The sequence below is a fragment of the Procambarus clarkii genome, chromosome 17 (genome assembly GCF_040958095.1).
Source record: "Procambarus clarkii isolate CNS0578487 chromosome 17, FALCON_Pclarkii_2.0, whole genome shotgun sequence".
NCBI lineage: Eukaryota > Metazoa > Arthropoda > Malacostraca > Decapoda > Cambaridae > Procambarus > Procambarus clarkii.
The window spans coordinates 40,666,727-40,683,078 of record NC_091166.1 but is presented as its reverse complement, the minus strand read 5'-3'; the positions used below and the strand labels follow the sequence as shown (position 1 = coordinate 40,683,078).

At 44.7% G+C, this 16,352-nt stretch overlaps 1 protein-coding gene across 2 annotated transcripts in view; it reads left to right on the top strand.

The window, feature by feature from the left end:
- The first annotated feature begins 5,694 nt into the window (after positions 1–5,694).
- The window catches only part of Gclc (glutamate--cysteine ligase), a 30,149-nt gene continuing 19,491 nt past the window's right edge, over positions 5,695–16,352 (top strand). The window contains exons 1-2 of one of the 2 annotated variants that reach the window (XM_045765660.2): positions 5,695–5,824; positions 10,745–11,085. In XM_045765660.2, coding sequence (XP_045621616.1) covers positions 10,936–11,085 — 150 coding nt within the window. In that variant the 5' untranslated portion in view covers positions 5,695–5,824; positions 10,745–10,935. The remainder of the gene's footprint in view (positions 5,825–10,744; positions 11,086–16,352) is intronic. The other variant, XM_045765661.2, reaches the window with a different exon arrangement.

The window sequence follows — 16,352 nt, the reverse complement described above, 5'->3', positions numbered from 1 at the left end:
GGCAGTGATGTGGTGGGGGGCTGACTCCATACACAGTTTCAAATGTAGAGTTGATAGAGCCCAGTAGGCTCAAGAATCTGTACACCAATTGATTGACGGTTGAGAGGCGGGACCAAAGAGCCAAAGCTCAATCCCCGCAAGCACAAAATTAGGTGAGCACTGTGAGTAGGTGGAGCGAACCGCACCACACTAAGTTTGCTGTAGTATGGGCTGTACTGTGCATTTTCTCTGATGTGTAGAGGCGCTGGCCGCTGTGCTGGGGGGACTGTGAAAGATGGATTATCAGCAGGAGTGGAATTAATATTTTTTGTTTTTTTTTTGAGATATATACAAGAGTTGTTACATTCTTGTACAGCCACTAGTACGCGTAGCGTTTCGGGGAAGTCCTTAATCCTATGGTCCCTGGAATACGATCCCCTGCCGCGAAGAATCGTTTTTTCATCCAAGTACACATTTTACTGTTGCGTTAAACAGAGGCTACAGTTAAGGAATTGCGCCCAGTAAATCCTCCCCGGCCAGGATACGAACCCATGACATAGCGCTCGCGGAACGCCAGGCGAGTGTCTTACCACTACACCACGGAGACTGCGAAATCCCCCACCCCCCACCCCTAATCACTCATTGTGTCGTGGGACAGGAAAAAGAAGGTACATTGGGTTGTAGGGAGTACATAACATTGGTGTTCTTACATTCTTGCAAAGCCACTCACAAGCATATAGCGTTTCGGATAGAGCGAACTAGGAGATAATGATAATGTGGGTTACCTGAATTTACCTGAGTTTATAAGCTGGTTGTTGAGAGGTTCGTGATTGAGGGTGAACAGGATGAGTGTTGTTATTTGAATTGTGGTCCCATGTTGCGCAGGTTTCTGACAGCACCTGAATACCGTGCCAGGTAAGTTACGGGCTCACCATAGCCCGTGCTTCTTGCCCCGCTCCTGTGCCAGGTAAGTTACGGGCTCACCATAGCCCGTGCTACTTGGAACTTGTTCCGAGTAGCTGAATCTATAACAACAACAACAACTTGAATACAGCTTGTTCGTTTACTGTGTGTGTATTGGAGATGGTTGCATTGATGGGAAGCTGGAGTGATGAAAATGTGAGGCTGCATGTTTCCTGATCAGACAGGTGTTGCGTCAACCTCTTTCCCCCTAATAGAACGTCGCATTTTGACGTATATTCTACCTCAGGCCAAACACTGTCGTACTAGAAAATGGTAACGGCTCGCGAATTTGATATTCTTTCCCGTTTTATGTTTTGGGTCCTCTGGTAGGTAAGTAAAATAAGGGCATTTTAGTACGACAGTTTCTTGACTGATTGATTGATTGATGAAGATTAAGCCACCCAAGAGGTGGCACGGGCATGAATAGCCCGTAAGTGGTGGCCCTTTTGAGCCATTACCAGTATCAAGAGCTGATACTGGAGATCTGTGGAGGCGCGACTGCACCCTGCGTGACGGGAGATGTCTCCCGGACCAAATGGTGACCAGATGGGGAGTTTCTTGACGTTGGGTAACCTTAGGAGGACGGACTGATGTGTTCTGTAGGGTGTACTGCATCACAGTTCTTGCATTTGAGTATTGTGCAGCTTCTGCTAGTCCAGAAGGATCCCTGTTCACATTACTTAGAGCAATGATTCCTTGCAAAATATAGTGGCATGTGTGTATTTATAACAAAGCACTGAACTGTATTTTGAAAATCAAGTGTTGCAAGAGTTTGTGTTTTTTTTTTTTTTTTGTGCCTGGTTGACTGCATCTCTTCGTGACAAGAGATGATGCTTCTATTGTCAATGTCATGAATGAAAGTTGGTTGTCATGTAATGGGCCAATAATTGTGCTGTCAATTAACCTTATAAATAAAAGCTCTTCATTTTGATTTCTGTTCAATAGCGAGTGGCTTGCTGTGGCTTGTCAAGAGTGGCATAGAAGGAGTCTTCAGTGGCGAGGAAGTACTTTATGCCTGTATTGGTCTTGATGTGGTCTTGGTTCCATGGTAGTGGCACTACAGAAGATACAGACACAGTCAGAGTGTTATTGCAGAGTATTCCTTCGGCAGACAGCGCGCCGCTCTAGCAGACTTAACTGTGGAGCTAACTAACTGTAACCACTCACTGTAATATTGAGAAGGCTGTGCTTGGTGTGGTGAATGTGATGGGCTCAGTTTTTCCTTGATTGAGCAGCGGTGATTCAGCCTGTTCTCTCGACTTTCCCTCCGTAACAAAAAAAATGACGTTGGTGTAGCCTAAGTATAAGCGTCAGAACCTAGGCTACTCGCCTCACCTACTACCACACCCGATACATTCCCTAGAATCGTCAATAATAAGGGGTTTTAATTTCCATAAATCACCGCAATTTTTACGCCTGGGTCGATTATATTCAAAATATAGTGAGTACAGTAACAGGGAGAGTTGTCGGGCCCCATATTACCTTGATTAGGGGGACCCCCTCACATGTGGCCCTGAATGAGCAGGGGGTAATGACCCCTCTTAGTTTGCCATATTAACTAAGCATATATGGCAACTCAGAAGGAAACAAAAATGATATACACAAATATAATCACAATAAAGTCAGAACTTCGATGCCTCTTGAAAATATTGTTTTTTCTCTGGTAATGGCAGCGAGTTTCACCTTGAGTCATAACCAGCGTATCGGGGCATAGTTTCACCTAAATAACTCCTCGGGGTCACATTAATGTATGCACTCTACGCACGCAAGGGGACTACAATAACCTCTCAACTTAAGGTTACAATGATGGGCTGCCGGAAGCCTCTCTATAGCAAGCCTATATATATATCGACTGAAGCGAGCTGCTTCAGTCAAGTCGTACCCTGATGTTTCCTACAGAGGTCGTGTTTTATTTGATAAAACTTGCAACAGTATATGTCGTTGGACACAAAGGCCCATCGTACACAAAACGGTTCACAAAGTGATATTAAGACCTACCTTACCAAATCTCTAACCCAAAATAACGTGGTCTAACCTAATTCATACCAAAAGCAGCCTAACCTAACCCAAACCTAAAACAGCCTAGCCTGAAACTGCCTAACCTAAGCTAAACTGTCTGTATGAGACGAGGTATGTTTATATGTTTGGTATGTTAGGTTTGGCGCTCAGCCTCGTCTAGTTTCCACGGTGTAACGTGAGTAGTGAACGCCATGGGGCGGCTGGCGACCATCACACACCAACGTCTCCTGTGTAGTCGGGGTTTGATAGTCCGTAGAGGGCAATTTTTCGACTATTTCGGCTTCCTGGCAATTTTTCGACTATTTCGGCTTCCTGGCAATTTTTCGGCGATTGACGTTGAATCAGGGGTCAGTAACATTGATTCAATGTTATTTGGGCATGTTTTGCCCTCTAGGAGAGAGAACGTGATGAATAAAAGGAAAAGAGGACAGGTGAGTGGGAGAATGTGAGGGAGGATGGAAAGGAGAGAGGCAAGGGAGATGGGAGAGAGAGAGAGAGACCCGGGCACCGCCGAGTACCGGCACTAGTACATCCTAACCTAATGTTATAAAACGGTTTAAATAAACAAAGACAAGATTGGTCGAATCGTCGTAACGGCATAACCATGCCGTTTGGTTATGAGGAATTATGTTAAATTGGGTTGGGTTAAGGCTAGATTAGGTTGGGTTTGGGTGGGTTAAGGTTAGGGTAGGTTAGAACAGAGTAGGTTTGGGTTTAATTAGGTTAGGTTATGTTAGATTAGGACAGCTATCCCAGCCTAGAATAGGCTTGGATAGCTTAACCTGTGTTATGTTAGGCTAGATTAGGTTAGGTTTAGTTGAGTTAGATTAAGCTAACTTAAGCTGTGTTAGGTTAGGTTAGGTCTTAATACAACAGAAATATTGTTAGCGAACCGTCATATTTCCCCGAATTACCTGGCGACCACCATTTCTAGTGGCCTCGACCGGGACAAGAAGCCACCTGCTTGTCATAGGTTCCCCGACATCCCCCTAGAGTCCCTCCCCATGATTATATACATCATGACCTCTATCTAGAAAGAGATCATGACCTCTATCTAGAGGGAGATCATGACCTCTATCTAGAGGGAGGAGAGAGAGTTCCACGAGCCAGAAACACCTCACTGGGTTCTAGATTCTAGAAAGCTCAACTTTTCCTAGTGTATATATAGATCAGGTACATAAATATACAAAGCTGGTATATATATAAAAGAATTTAGGCTGGCATATGCCATTGCTGGGAACAGGAAGCCCATTAGGCTCTCCTAGTCAGGAGCAAGCCTACCCATCCAGTAGAGGGCCTTAACCTGACTTACCAACACTAAATTATAACAGATGTTTATAAATAGTTTCCAAAAATCAGAGTTGAGAATTACTGTCAAAATTGATTAAAGAAATTTCAACGATTGAAATCATCTTTCTTAATAGAATATAACTGGGTAAATTAAACTGTAAATATTAAATATTGTTCGTTATGTCCCGTGATGTTTATTTTTGCGCAATGTTGACTCTGGGATGTTTGTGAGTGTAGGAGTTGTCTGGGATGGTTAAGGAGAGTGGTCAAGGTTAGGGATAATCACCTTGTCACTCGTGGCATTGTCTACCATGATGCAACGCTGACTTGCTCTCAACGCCAGGGTCACCAGTGGAGGCACCGCGAGGGTGGCGTACCTCTGGTGAGGCAGGTCTGGTGTAGAGCAGGTCTTTGTGTTGAGCAGGTCTTGTGTAGAGCAGGTCTTGTGTAGAGCAGGGCTTGTGTAGAGCAGGTCTTGTGTAGAGCAGGGCTTGTGTAGAGCAGGTCTTGTGTAGAGCAGGTTTGCTGTAGAGCAGGGCTTGTGTAGAGCAGGTTTGCTCTAGAGCAGGTCTTGTGTAGAGCAGGTCTTGTGTAGAGCAGGTCTTGTGTGAGGCAAGTCTTGTGTGAGGCAGGTCTTGTGAGCCAGGTCTTGTATGAGACAGGTCTCGCGTGAGGCAGGTGAGTGAAGATGTTTCAAAAGCAGATGTAATGAGGCACACCTGGCCAGGCAGAGGAAGCAAGGCAGCGCCTCCTGACGGGGACGTCACGCCTCTACGCCCGTCCTCCTCACCTTCACAAAGCGAGACTCTAAGACACTTTATGGCCTCTATGTATGCTGTAGAAAATCAAATTCGTATTTAATAACCCTTCATAACCCTCTAGCTAGGCCAAGAAAGCCTAAGCCAACCCGTCCTAACTAATACATTTTGTATTATTTAACTAATACTTTTTTGCATCTAAAAAATGGTTAATTGGTAAGGTTGGAAAAGTGTTGTGTTGACGTCTCTGTGTGACGTTATGATGACGCCTCATGGTGACGTTATGGTGACGCCTCAGTGTGACGCCTCAGTGTGACGTCATGATGTATAATATTTCATTATTGTTAAGTTAGTTATGAGGGTTTCATGAAACTGTTGTGTTCTGTATTTTGCGAGGAAAGTGAGTATGTTTCCTGTATCAGAGCTTCAAAGTGAATGTGTATTTGTTTACATCCAATCAACCAAACATCCAGTTGTCGGGGGGACAGGAAGCCTGTACATATATCTAGGCACATCTAGGTCCCCGCTAGGTCGTTTATTAGGTTCCGGAGAAACCACAGGACTCAAAGTGCACTGCAATATCCATTAAACACTCCAATATAGCAAGCTGGTTATCTTATCTTTTCTTACCAGCAGGAAAAGGGTGGGCGAGGGTGGCGGGGGCTCCACGCTGCCTCTCGCTCACCACCAGTTGAGAGGCAGCGGCTGGTGATAAGGGAGATAGCGTACTGGGCGCCCCGCCACAGCCTAGCGTCACAGTGACTGGCTAACACCAAGATCAGCCCGTCACTGTGGTACAGCGATTTGCCTTCTAGGTTCGTCAATCAGTGGATTTCGTGGGCATTCGCTGGACAGGCGAGAAATGGTTGGGCAAGTTTCCATTTATCCGATGCCTCTGTGCATCTAGCAGTTAATTAGGCGCTTGGGAATTAGTCAACTGTTGTGGGTTGCAGTCATCTGTCTATTATCCAATTCTACACACTGTACACTTTATCTAGAGCCCCGTGCTAGAACAACGGCCAGAGATACTTGTAGCCAAGCCGTATTTGTGAGCTGTGTCAGCCTCTGTTATTCTGTTAACTTTGTTACGCGTTCCATACAAGTGTTTTGTTTGACACATCTTATTGGTGATAAAGCAACGAAACTGGTAGTTCCTGTTTGCACTCTTTAAAACTGATCTAGTAGGTTCTCGTCTAAGGACGCTCTTTAGCGTGTTATTTGATAGCCTAGATTATGTTCAACATGTGTCTGTAGTCACTGCAAGCTTAGCAACGGGGTCAACATCTCCATGTTCCCGCTGGTCACTGTGAGAGAGTCTCCGACACGCCGTGACCCTCACTCACGGGTATGTATGCATGCATGTGTGTGTGTGTGTGTGTGCTCGGGTTCACGCAGATAACCACGGGGGTTAGTGACTAATAAACAAAGAAATACTGTGTAATTGCAGCACATCTTATTCTTGGTGAGTATCTATCCCCCCGACCCACACACACACCTACCCTACCCCCTTCCTACCTCTCGCATCAACCATCTCACCATGACTAGCTCTATCCACGTCACCTATCCCCCCCCCCACCCACCCCATCCATCCATCCTCTCCCCACCCCCTCCCTGCCCATCCTAGTCGTGCTTTTAGCTTACAACTAATCCCCTCCTCACTGCCATTCCTTATAGTCTACCCTCTCTATCCCTTACGCGAGGCAATCATTTTCACTACCTTCCCACCCCCCCCCCTGCAACCTACGCCACGTCATGCACCCTCTGCCTGCTGCATGGTCATGCAACCTTCACCACCACCCCGCCACCCCAGGCTGCAACAGGGACGTTGCTGACTCTGACCTGCTGATGTTGCTACTGGGAGTGTCTCCATCCAAGACGTGTTTGATTGACGGGGGGGGAAGTGGCGACAATGGTTTCTTTACCAATTTGTGTCTGCAGGATGGAGATGTTAGCTCTTGGACCCCGCCTTTCTAACCCACGGTTGTCTGATGTACTGACTCAATTGACTCGATTACATCCTAATTTTCTGTATCATATCTACTACAAAGACTTCACACACACACACACACACACACACACACAGCTATCAGGGGGGGGCCTGATAGCTGAGTGGACAGCGCTCTGGACTTGTAATCCTAGGGTCCGGGTTCGATCCCCGGTGATGACAGAAACAAAATGGGCAGAGTTTCTTTCACTCTGATGCCCCTGTTACCTAGCAGTAAATAGATACCTGGGAGTTAGACAGCTGTAACGGGCTGCTCCTCCTGGGTGTGTGTGTGTGTGTGTGGGGAAAAAATAGTTAGTAGTTAGTAACAGTTGATTGATAGACAGTTAAGAGGCAGGCCGAAAAAGCAAAGCTCAACCCCCGCAAGCACAACTAGACGAACACATACACACAGGATAAAACGACGACCCCCCCCCCCCCCCGGGACCACAGGTGGAAATTGAGTGCCTAAATGAGCCACAGAGATATTAGAAAGAACTTTTTAAATGTCAGAGTAGTTGACAAATGGAATGCATTAGGCAGTGATGTGGTGGAGGCTGACTCCATACACAGTTTCAAGTGTAGATATGATAGAGCCCAGTAGGCTCAGGAATCTGTTCACCAGATGATTGACAGGTGAGAGGCGGGACCAAAGAGCCAGAGCTCAACCCCCGCAAGCACAACTAGGCGAGTACAGGATGCAGCTCGTAGCGGCCGTGTATCTCTAAGCCACCAAGTTGCTGATCGATGAGCAGGGGCATCAAGTGAAAGAAACTCTGCCTATTTGTTTCTTTCTCGGCCGGGAATCAAACCCGGGAACTTAGGACTACGACCCCCGCGCACTGGGATGAGGGGGGAGCACGGAGGACCTGGGATGTGTCCGGGGGAGGGAGGGAGGACCTGGGATGTGTCCGGGGGGGGGGGGGGGAGGAGGGAGGATCTGGGATGTGTCGGGGGGGGGGAGGGAGAATCTGGGATGTGTCCATATACGGACTCAGCTTCAGCTGTCACGTGTTCAAGTTTCGCCTCTCATTGACACCGAGTCACCGTGGATGCCATTGTGGCTCACTAAAAAGCAATCATAAATTCGTGCACCGCCCTTAAGACCTTCTCCAAAAATCAGATTAAAACACGCTTGCCAGCGAGACACTCAGACCTCCGCGGCCAGAAACGAGATTCCTACACACGGAGTTCAATACTATGTGTCTGCGAGGTGAAGCAATCGTCAAAACGAAGGCACACAGCCATCGGGGGAGACTATATAGAATCATTACGTGTAGATGGCCAGGTCCCAAATCTGCACAGTAAAATAACAACGTACTGGAGTGAACGATATGGAAGAAAATGCAGAATAGAACCAGTGAAGAGCAGAGGTGCAGAGGTGCCATAGGCACAATCAGAGAACACTGTATAAACATCAGAGGTCCGCGGTTGTTCAACGTCCTCCCAGCGACTATAAGAAATATTGCCGGAACAACCGTGGACATCTTCAAGAGAAAACTGGACTGTTTTCTTCAAGGAGTGCCGGACCAACCTGGGTGTGGTGGGTATGTGGGCCTGCGGGCCGCTCCAAGCAACAGCCTGGTGGACCAAACTCTCACAAGTCAAGCCTGGCCTCGGGCCGGGCTTGGGGAGTAGAAGAACTCCCAGAACCCCATCAAGCAGGTATAGAAAAGCAAAATGTAACCTCGCTATCGCCCGGTGAATCGTGGTTTGGATAACAATCTTGATGCTCATTGTATACAAAGTTTGGTTCACTTGCGTTGTTTATTTCATGATGTGTGATGACGCACATGTTGTGTTAGTTCGGGAACGAAGTGAACTTACTACGATGTTGACATAGGCATTTTAAGCAACTGTGTGACTTATGCCAATAATAATAATGATAATGTGTATAATAAATACGCACATCTCTTGCTTCTTAGGGTCAAGTGTAAATAAAAATGTTTGCTGGTTTATCCAGATTAGTTATGATGACCTAACTACCAATTGTGTTTACCAAACAATGCTTTCCATATATCGGTCACTTAAAGAGTAGTAGTACTAGTAGGCATCCATCAGTCTCAGGAGACTATGGAGTTGCGCTCTGGTTGTCGGTCTGGAGTGGCCTCTCCAGGGCGCAAAGCCAGGGTAGGTTGATACTGGGGGAGAAGCTGTTACCCAGGCAGCAGGTCCCCCCTCTCCACGGCGCTGAAAGTCTCCAATGGAAAGGCATACGCCAATACGATTGGTTCCAGCACCGTCGCAGGAACTGTGAGCTCCGGGGTTGACCTCGAAGGTGGTGAAGAAGGGAAGTACTTAAAGGGTACTTTCCTAATATCGTTAAAGTTTAATATCGGTACCTGTCTCCTAGTCTGTTCTTTCATTGTGAATTTGCTATTTAGTAATTTTCTCGTATATATATATATATATATATATATATATATATATATATATATATATATATATATATATATATACATATATATATATATATATATATATATATACATATATATATATATATATATATATATATATATATACATATATATATATATATATATATATATATATATATATATATATATATATATATATATATATATATATATATTTCATAATACATCTCAAACATGCGTTTGAGATGTATTATGCTGTATTTTGCTTTAAATATTATCCACTGTATTATGCCACGTATTATTATTATTATTATTATTATTATTATTATTATTATTATTATTATTAAACGTACCTTTAAATATATATATATATATATATATATATTTTTTTTTTTTTTTTAATAGAAAAAATATGAAGGGAGTACCACCTCTAGCTGGAAGAAGGGGGACCCATAGCCTCGGAGGAAACCACGCATAACGCATTAGAGGGAATGTTTAGATCCCCTCCAATACAGTTTCTGTGTGCTTTTCTCCTACCACCCCCTTCCTTGAATATTTTTTGTGCTTTATTATGCATTTGATGGTTACAAGATATACATGGGATATATATATATATATATATATATATATATATATATATATATATATATATATATATATATATATATATATATATATATATATATATATATTCAGCTGGTATCGAAGTTCCCTCAAGGTCGACCTACTGACCTTCCCCAGGATGCAACCCACAACAGTTTGCTTACTCCTGGATACCTATTTACTGTTATTTGAACAGTGATATTAGGTGTAAGGAAACATGCCCATTTATATTGTAAGATCTGCTATAAATAATTAAAATTATATACCAATTAATACACTACTGTATTTTGCGTTTGAGATGTATTATGCTGTATTTTGCTTTAAATATTATCCACTGTATTATGCCACGTATTATTATTATTATTATTATTATTATTATTATTATTATTATTATTATTAAACGTACCTTTAAATATCCCTCCATGATATCATCTGTAAAAATATGATTGGTCGAGGTTTTATGGGAGGAAGACTTGGCATGACAAAAATATACGCCTAATAATAAATGTAGGCCTATAGGCCCTTGCGGCCAGATAACATGGCTCAGTTCATGGTGCTGGGAGAAGTGTACTATAGTTTTCTCTTACTATATTACATGAATAAAATCGATGGAGTGAATAGTATTTACGGCGACCCTTGGCAACCCAACCAGCCACCCTACCTAACTCTCACAGATCACCGGAATGGTTATATATTTAACATTTTATTCACCTCCTTCGTGTTGAATAATGAGTTAAAAACATTTTACGGTGATCACATGTATACAGTTAATAATTCCCACCGGGATACGTGGCGTAAAAGAACGTACTAATGGATGAAAATTGAGTGAGGAAAGATGGCGTGAGAACTCCTGTAAAAGCCGGAGGAGGAGGCGACCACTGCCTCAATAACATTAGTGTTGCTGGAGTGGTGGAGGGGAGAGGAGTGTCGCAGGTGACGCAGGGCTCTCGCCGACAATATGGGGCTACTGACGGAGGGAACGCCGCTCACCTGGCCCAAGACCAAGGAGCACGCCCACCACGTCCGCAAGCACGGCATCCTGCAGTTCCTCAACCAGTATCACCAGCTCAAGGGTCGTCAAGGTGACTGTCTCAAATGGGGAGATGAGGTAAGTTCAGGCTGGCACTGGTGGGGGCTTGGTGCAGGCTGGCACTGGTGGGGGCTTGGTGCAGGCTGGCACTCTTAGCGGCTTGGTGCAGGCTGGCACTGGTAGTGGCTTGGTGCAGGCTGGCACTGGTAGTGGCTTGGTGCAGGCTGGCACTGGTGGTGGCTTGGTGCAGGCTGGCACTGGTGGTGGCTTGGTGCAGGCTGGCACTGGTAGTGGCTTGGTGCAGGCTGGCACTGGTAGTGGCTTGGTGCAGGCTGGCACTGGTAGTGGCTTGGTGTAGGCTGGCACTGGTAGTGGCTTGGTGCAGGCTGGCACTGGTAGTGGCTTGGTGCAGGCTGGCACCGTAGTGGCTTGGTGCAGGCTGGCACTGGTAGTGGCTTGGTGCATGCTGGCACTGGTAGTGGCTTGGTGCAGGCTGGCACTGGTAGTGGCTTGGTGCATGCTGGCACTGGTAGTGGCTTGGTGCAGGCTGGCATCGTAGTGGCTTGGTGCAGGCTGGCACTGGTAGTGGCTTGGTGCATGCTGGCACTGGTAGTGGCTTGGTGCAGGCTGGCACTGGTAGTGGCTTGGTGTAGGCTGGCACTGGTAGTGGCTTGGTGCAGGCTGGCACTGGTAGTGGCTTGGTGCAGTCTGGCACCGTAGTGGCTTGGTGCAGGCTGGCACCGTAGTTCACTGTACACTTGGTTCACTGTAGTGTTCGTATAAACATTGCATAAGACTTAGATAATCGTGAGCTTTGGAGAAATACTTACAGGTCCTCCAAGAGAAATCAAATGTGTGTTCGCTGTTATAAATGATTAACTGACCACTGAAACGTTATCTATTACAATGTAGACTAACAAATCAGACTAAGCGAATTAACCAAATTTTTCAATATTGGATATAACCTTACCGGAAACAAGACGTGAGTCGTTAGTGGTTCCGTTTCCTCCCTTCCTTCCTATCACAAATGTGTTAGTGTGTTTTGCCTTTGTTTTTGTAGTCTTCTACACATCTCTAATATGTAAACACCACTGTATTCTTTCCTACAGTAGCTAAGCTCATGCTCCGGTACTAAATCAAATTCAAAAACTGTTCATTAATGATTTACCTTGTTTTGCATTGGTTACCTTTGTACCATAGGTAATTTATTCTTAGTCTAGTTAGATGAATGCTTAGCCTAGTGGAGGCCGGGCTCACAATGTGAGTAGTGTACTGTATTTGTTGGTCTGCTTAAGAAAGAATGTCAACTTATTCCAACGTACCCAGCCTATTGACAGCGATTTTGTGCTTGCCTGTGTTGAGCTTAGGCTATTTGGGCGCGAATCTCAACTGCCAGTCAACTGGTGTACGGGTTGCTGAGCTTATTGGGTTCTTATATCTACATTTGAAACTGTGTGTGGAGTCAGCCTCCACCACATCACTGTCTAATACATTCCATTTGTTAACTACTCAGAGACATTAGAATTAATTGTTTCAGTGTCATTCTAATGTCTATGTGCGACAATGTGCGTGTTTATACAATGTGCGTGCGTGTATTGGCGTGTGCGTGCAAGCAATGATAATCCCCCGCGTCTTATTAATGCACTACCGACTGGGCATCTCCAAGTATGGAGCCGTCAACACCAGCCTGCCGGGCCGTCAGACACTGTTGCCATTTACACAGATAAATCCTCTTGCTGTTTTCTCTTGGCCACATAAGCAGAACCCCAACACAAAAATGTCCTACATTAAGAACATCGATAAAATAGAGAGTTACGAGAGTAACATCAGTAGGACAGAACTTGAATAGATGTCATTAAGAATGTAATATACAGCAGATTACTTGGCAAGACGGAACAAGATGTAAGTGGATGTGTTTGATGTCTACGCAATGTTTACATTTAAATATAAGCATGGTAAAAAAAAGTTAATGTATTAGGCGATTGAAATCTGAAAAGGCAGGACCCGCAAGGGGCTGGCGTAGGATGGTGCAGGCATAACTAGACAAATAAAGAGCCAAGAGAGCGTACACAAGCACAGAAGTTATACAGACATGGACAGTGATCTCTGGTCTGTGATTACAAGTCTCCGACAGATTGATTGGTTGATAAAGATTAAGCCACCCAAGAGGTGGCACGGGCATGAAGAGCCCGTAAAATCCGACAGATATATCGCTACGTTATATTTGCTCTTCAACTTCTCACTCCTGCCTCGGCAGTTTTCTTTTTCACCTACGGCAAGGCTATTAATTAAGAATTAAGGTTTTCCTGCCTGACATAACGCATATTTTTATATTTAAACGCAGCGGTAAACATCGAACATCATAACCCGTCCTATCTTGTCGGGCAATCTAATGTATAATCAATGTTTCCTTGATTTGTATCTATTCATGTTCTATCCTTCCGATGATGGTATACTCGTGAAATCTCTCTTGTCAACAGCCCTAAGACATTCGTGTTTGTTGTGGTTTTGCCTGTATTACCAACGGGAAAATAGGATTCAGCTGTGGCGTTAATGGCAACAGTGTCTGGCGGTCCGGCTGGCGGCCCGGCTGGCTGGCTGGCTGGTGTTGACAGCTGCCCAATCCGGTAGTGCATCCAACACAAGCAAGCGCACACCTGTACAATCTCCGGTCCGGTCCGCTTAGGCCCGATCCGGCCCGCTCCGCTTAGGCCCGCTCCGGTCCGGCCCTGACCATGCGGCAGGTCGTTCACACACACTCAACTACACAATCTTGATGGATCACTTTGGTACAGGCTCACGTGGTGGTATTCTCAGGACGACACGTAGCTGAGTACAACACTTCCTTCATGACACGTGGTAGATGGTGACGACCAGGTGGTTGGGTAAGAATGGTTCATTAGAGGGAAAGACATGCTTGGTGATCCTGCAGCAACACAGATGAACAACATGTGGCTGAAGTCTCCTCTTCCTTGACACCTAACATCTCAGCGAACACACAGACAAGTTGCAAGTAGCACGGGCTATGGTGAGCCCGTAGTGGTGGACTTACCTTGCACAGGAGCGAGTCTGTAACTCGACAGAGAGAAGCGTGGTGGGCAGACCTTACAACCATCTCCCAGGGGAGAGACAGGTCACCTGCCTACCAAGAAATGGGGATGAAACCTTACTTTATGGAAAAAATGGGGACGAAAAAGGAGTAGGTAAGATTGAACTAAGGATAAATTTAAAACGAATGTTTTCCTTTTTCTCAGAGTGGAATTAAGGAAATCAACCACACTAAAAAGTAGCGTACAAGTGCAGCCGGTTGGAAAACAAAAAGTTATCTAGTTCTTCACATGTGGTTATTCTGCATACTAGGATCCTAATAGACAACACACGATTGATGAAGATTAAGCCACCCAAAAGGTGGCACGGGCATGAATAGCCCGTAACACACTGTTCCCCTATTGCCTATGTTGCATAGGGCTGATAGGCTCGTCATCCTGGTGACGTGTTGTGACGTCAAAGAAACGTCACCGATCACCTGACATGATGTTGACCTTCCTACCTCGGCCCGAGGTGGGAAGGTCAACATCTGCTGAACATCTAAGGTGCTAAAAGACTGCGACTTTTAGCACCTTAGGACGGTTAACTTTCCTGACGCTCCTCTACACGGAATTTTACTTATGGCCTTAAGTGATCTCTCTCTCTGTGGGTACATGAAGGCCCTTATGTATTATGGAAGCACTCGGATTAATCACACTGGTTGCGGCTAGACCAGTACAAAGGTACCAAACACGCTTGATCTTCCTCATGATTATACTTTCCAGGACATTATGTACTCTTGGTGGCGTGCACACAAGGCTGAACACAGTTGTGAGCTCAACATGCCACATTGAACAGGTATTGAACTTCATCTCTCTCACTCTCCTCTCTCTCCTCTCTGTCTCTTTCACGAACGACGTACAAGATACTAAGGGTGATTGCCAAAGTAGATTTAGAAGCAATGTTCAAGTTGAGGAACAATAGAACAAAGCACAATTTGACATTGGAAGCACAGACCAGTCACAGGGATGTCAGAAAGTTTTTCAGTCAGAGTCGTAAATAAGAGGAACGGAGTAGATGAGGAAGTTGTCGAAGCCATTTCGATACACAAATTTATATGTAAATATGATGACAAAAAAAAACAGGGTGAAAAGAGTCACTGCATTGAACCAAGGGTGATTGAAAGGCGGGACTTAAAAGAACATACTTTCCATCTTGCAATCCCAAACCACTTGGGCTGGACGGCAGAGCGACGGACTCGCTTCATGCAGGTTCAATCCCAGACTCTCCAAGTGGTTGGGCACCATTCCTTTCCCCCTCCTTCCCATCCTGATCCCTTCCAAGTGCTAAATAGTCGTAATGGCTTGGCGCATTCCCCTAATAATTCCTTCCCTCCCACCATCATGCAAGCTCAACTTAGGTGAGCACAGCCACACACGGTATGTGCGAGCATTTGTGAAATGATCAATCATTTGACCTCAAAAGATCTCGCCCATATAACTTTCCAGTAATATGTTGAGCGGGGCGGGTGTTGGCTGGCGGTCAGTGGAGCGGAGAGCCAGAGCAGATAGCCTCAAATGTGAGCAGTTAGTTTATAAATATATTGGATTAAGCTCTTCGATCCCCTGATGCCATTTTATACGCTTATGTGATCCCAAATATTCATGAATGTCATCCTGGGCTATGAGGAGAGACTAAAGGAACTGTGGCTTTTGTTCTGGAGAGACGAAATCACGGAGATATGATCATTACTTGCAAAATACTCAATGTAGATATTTGTAAAGGAAAACATATTGAAGATAAAAACAAAGTTATGTTGAAGGTGTGTCAGTTTATATAATGCAGCTCCTATCTCCATCCAACACGTGTGGTCTATATTTAACTATCCCGCGTATCAAACCTTCCACTTCGCTTGTATTCACGAAGCTACTTTGTCTTGTGCCATTGATGCAGAATCTTATTTCCAGATCATCGTTTGCCTATTTCTAGATGTAATTTTATCTAAGGTCACATGTCTATTGAAAACAGGATCAGCTTTTTCACATGTAGCATTATAATTATAATATATATCACATTATAAACCCATGAAATCTATCTGCCGAATAATCCAGGTTATTTGCATTTAGACCTGGATAAAATTGCTATAGAAGCTTTCTAAATTTGTTTCCAGCTCAGGAACCATTGTTAAATAATGTATCCAAAATACGACAAAAGCAGACCAGGAGAACTTCCCCCCCCCAAAAAAAAAATGGCAGACAGTTTCCTACGATCGATATATATATATATATATATATATATATATATATATATATATATAT